The sequence below is a fragment of the Sinocyclocheilus grahami genome, unplaced genomic scaffold (assembly GCF_001515645.1).
Source record: "Sinocyclocheilus grahami isolate Dianchi unplaced genomic scaffold, SAMN03320097.WGS_v1.1 scaffold1382.1, whole genome shotgun sequence".
Lineage (NCBI taxonomy): Eukaryota > Metazoa > Chordata > Actinopteri > Cypriniformes > Cyprinidae > Sinocyclocheilus > Sinocyclocheilus grahami.
This window is the reverse complement of record NW_015506561.1, coordinates 7,918-12,207: the sequence shown is the minus strand read 5'-3', so window position 1 is coordinate 12,207 and position 4,290 is coordinate 7,918. Positions and strand designations below refer to the sequence as shown.

The 4,290-nt window shown below is 37.2% G+C and overlaps 1 protein-coding gene across 1 annotated transcript in view; it reads left to right on the top strand.

Moving 5' to 3' along the window:
- The window catches only part of LOC107569796 (DNA-binding protein SATB1-like), a 29,714-nt gene that overhangs the window by 19,903 nt on the left and 5,521 nt on the right, over nucleotides 1–4,290 (top strand). Inside the window, exon 8 of the mRNA XM_016255951.1 lies at nucleotides 1,457–1,908. Within this exon, the coding sequence (XP_016111437.1) occupies nucleotides 1,457–1,908 (452 nt within the window). The remainder of the gene's footprint in view (nucleotides 1–1,456; nucleotides 1,909–4,290) is intronic.

The window sequence follows — 4,290 nt, the reverse complement described above, 5'->3', positions numbered from 1 at the left end:
GACCCATACATTCATAAACACTTTTTAATGTTCAGATTTTCAAGCCTATTAGCCGCTAAACACTAAACTTATCGATTTAAAAGAATCAAAATCATTTAATGGCATCAAATAGTTGCCATATTTTCAATCCGCTCGGTCTGGCCTGTTTTAAAGGCCGTACTCTGGGCTTCCAGCGCAACACAGTTATATTTAGACTTTCCCAAAATTTCATATTAGCCAGCTTGTGTACCTTGTTTTAAAATTAAGAGCATAAAGGACGATTCAAGTGTATGGCTCTCTGGCTCGGTCCATGTGAAGACGTCCTGCTCGCTGCTTTAGCCGAGCACCCACACTGGCTTGTTGTTATTGCTCACATGATTTGGCCATGGACATTATAAACTAATTTCTAGTGCTGCCAATTTATGCAGATACAGGTCACACACTGTGCCCCATTATATTAGCGAGGTTGTACTGGGTTACTGTAGTAATGGCAGGCTGGAACGGGCTTGATTAGTGTTTTTTTAGCTTAAAGCGTTTGCTTTTTGACTTCAGGTCATGTCCAGCTTATTATGAAAGTGTTTGCTATTTGATATTGATGTGTTTTGGGATGACTTCTGTTCATCATAGAGTAGTGATAAGGCAATTAATCGCTCATTTAGAAAATATTGTCATGCCCATTTGTCCAGTTAAGTTATAGTTTCTGTATTTTTTTTCTTCATATATTTGTTATATTACTTTATATAAAATATTTATTTTCTTATTTCTTTTTTAATTCAGTTCTAACTTTTATTATGTGTTAGTAATGGCAAAAGTGCTTTTGTTACCCAAGTGATACTTACATAAATTGTTTAATTTTTTTTTATGTTAATATGTAATACAATTTTTAATTGCGTTTGGAAAAAATGTTTATGAGATACGAATGTAAACAATGTCACTTCATCTTAAAGTCAGTGTAAACAGGAAAGGTAAAAATCAGATTTCTATCAAAATGTCTCTCTGCATTAGACTTAATAGACCTACCACTGTCTATTTTGTTGTTATATGAATCCAACAACGCAATATTGACAAGAAAAAGAGAAAAGCACTCACCGTGTTCTCTATAAATGACTGTTTACATGAATAATTACTTGAAACAATATTTACTTAATTGAGAAATGCTTGCACTACATGCCACTAATTTAATTTGTTCATATTTATATTAATATTTCACTTTTTTTAATGAAGGAGTAGATTCAGTAGCATATTAGATGCTGTGGTATTGAAATTAGTATCTAAAATCATGAAATGCCACAGATTTTGTGACCAATTACTTATTTTAACTATTTATAAAAAAGAAAAAAGATGTTTTTGTTATATATATATTTTTTTTTTTTTGAAAACTGAGCTTTTGTTTAAACTAACATCATCAGCAGCTTTTATTGAGGCAAGCCAAACCCTGTTTATTAACATGCTTCATCTTCTTTGTGTCCACCTATAGCTGAGATGGACAGTCTGTCTGATCTTTCTCCACCCGGAACCAACCACCTCAGCTTCAGTCAGCAACCCATCCCAGGCAGCACGGCCGAGCAGTCCCCATCCCCGGTGCCCCTGTCCCACAGCAGTCAGGCCCCCGGCCGCGCTCAGCTCCCCGGTCTGCACCCCGGCCTGGTGTCCACCCCCATCAGCCCTCAGCTGGTGAATCAGCAGATCGTCATGGCTCAGATCCTCAACCAGCAGTATGCCGTCAACCGTCTCCTGGCCCAGCAGTCCCTGAGCCAGCAGTACCTCAACCACCCGCCCGTCAGCCGCGCGCTCAACAAACCGCTGGACGCGCAGCTGTCCAGCAACTCCGAGGTCTCATTGGAGATCTACCAGTGGGTCAGAGACGAGCTGAAGAGGGCGGGAATCTCCCAGGCCGTGTTCGCCCGTGTGGCTTTCAACAGGACGCAGGTACGAATATTTGGATTATAAGATATCATATATTTGGAATAAAAGTGCCTTTTGAGATAAAAGATAAACATGGGGCGAAGATTATCACAAAATAGCTGCCTACATATTAATTTGATGCTTTTTCTTTAGTTATTTATTTATTTGTTTAGTTATAAAAAGTGTCAAATGATGCATATTTATTTAAAGTGATTTTATTTTGATGTTTCGTGCAGCCCAAGCATGTACTGTAGAGCGATCCAGATCTGTGTTTTTTTATCAGTTAGGATGCTGTCAGCTCTCTATGTAGGTGGTGTCCAGTAAGGCAGCTTGCTAGGTTTTGGAGCAGAGCCATTAAGAATGTTGTTTTTGTAGATGATTTTGTTGACGATTATAAATGCTGAATCATATCCCCAGCTCCGCCCCAGCCCCATACATCAGCTGTGACATGTTCGTGGGATGCTTGCCACTACACGCTCTGTACATCATTAAAATTCAACCATGCCTTGCTAATACAGTGACAACAGAACACACAGTTAGATGCTTTATCTGCTTTTATTTAGGGATCAACACAAAGAACCCAATCGTCCAGTAAATGTCAGGACAAAGAGCGAGTGAGCACTTCTATCTCATTCTTGCATCTCATTCTTCAATCAGAAACTTCCTGGCAGGAGTAGCTGATCACTGACTCACGTCTTTGAGTTCGCACACCCATGGCTTTGACCTTGTTTTTCATCACTGCATGCATTTGTTGTCAGCGCTGAGCTGGGACAGGACACTTATTAGCGGTGTGAGCTAAGGCAGACATCACTATTATTATTGCTCATTCAAACTATTACATTTTCCAACCAAAAACTCATTTCTCACTGCTTGTCCTGTGTTATTGTGCATGAATGATACCTCAAATTGTGCACATTTGAGTGAGGTGTGCACATTTCACTCAAAATACACTTTTGAAAGTATTTGAGAATTCACTATAAATTATTTGAAAACTGATTTTTTTTTTCAATCAAAATGACCACAGATTATTGCCTGATGAATATATGAGTCTACTGCTACTAGTGGAAATCATCAGGGATCATTTATTAATATCTGGTTCATGATAGGTTAATATTACGATGTTTTTCTTGTTTAGTTATTAACAATTTTCATACAATTAGAGTCAGATTTTTTTTTTTGAAAGCAATCTCTAATACTCAGCAAGACAAAATACAGTAAAAACCTTCATATTGTGAAATTACAATTTAAACTAACTTTTCTATTTATGCATTTATTCTTTCATGAATAGAAAGTTAAAAGCAGTGCTTATTTGAAATATAGTTTTTTTTCTAACAATGTAAATGCGTTTACTGTCACTTTTGATCAATTTATTGCATCCTTGCAAAATAAAATGATTAATTTATTTTAAAAGAAAATCTCATTGGCCCCAAACTACAATTTTAACTCCGTTTGAGTTTGGATTTTTGTATGTCACTGTACTTTTTCCTCAAAATATTATTGCGCAAACTAGGGTTATTATTGTTACCTAAAACCAAAACCCTAAAAACAGTTCATTACTTGGGGAAAAAAAGTATAAAAAAAATATTTTATTTCAGCTAGTTGCCAAGGCAGCATTTCTCATTTTCATTTAATTTGTTAAAATACTAAAATAATACTAAAAGACTAAAGCTAAAAACTAAAACTATACAAGCATTTAAAAAAAAAAAAGAAGAAAAACTGATATGACAAATTACACAAAATTACAAAAAATGTAACTAAAATTTTAAATTAAAACATAAAAAAAAAAATAGACATAAAAATGTTAACAAATTATAATAGTTTATCAGTGATATTAAAATTACACCGGTGGAAAAAAGTTTTGGCAGTGATAACATCTGTACCATATTGTGAAGTAAAATATCACAATACTCGGTCCCTGTATCTATACATGAAAGCACCCAAACACACTTGCAAATACAGGGAAAGTTGTCAGACAAACTCAGCATAGTGCAGCCCCGCCTTGACGACTGTCTGCCATCATCAGGTGAGACAAAGAGAGACGTACCTGGCCGTGTGCCAGCGGTGGGGGGTGGGGGCTGGCTCGACCGCGGACTGTCACCACACCACGCATGAGCGACTGTTGCTGGAGACAGCGGGAAGATAATGTCTCGCGACATTCTACATAAAACCCCCGTTTGGCAGGAAGTGACTTTGATGTTGTGTTAGAGCGATAGGAATCTATAGGAATCAGGGTCCGCGTCATGACAGGCGTGTTTGCACAAATTGGCGTTTAGTTGCGCTGGGAAGAATTTGCAACCTGCATTTTTTTTGTTTCCACAGAGCACTTAAATATTTATTGTAAATTTTTCCCCCACACGTGAATGATGGCTGCTTGTGATGGCATGCCGTGGCTTCTCAGAGTCAAAA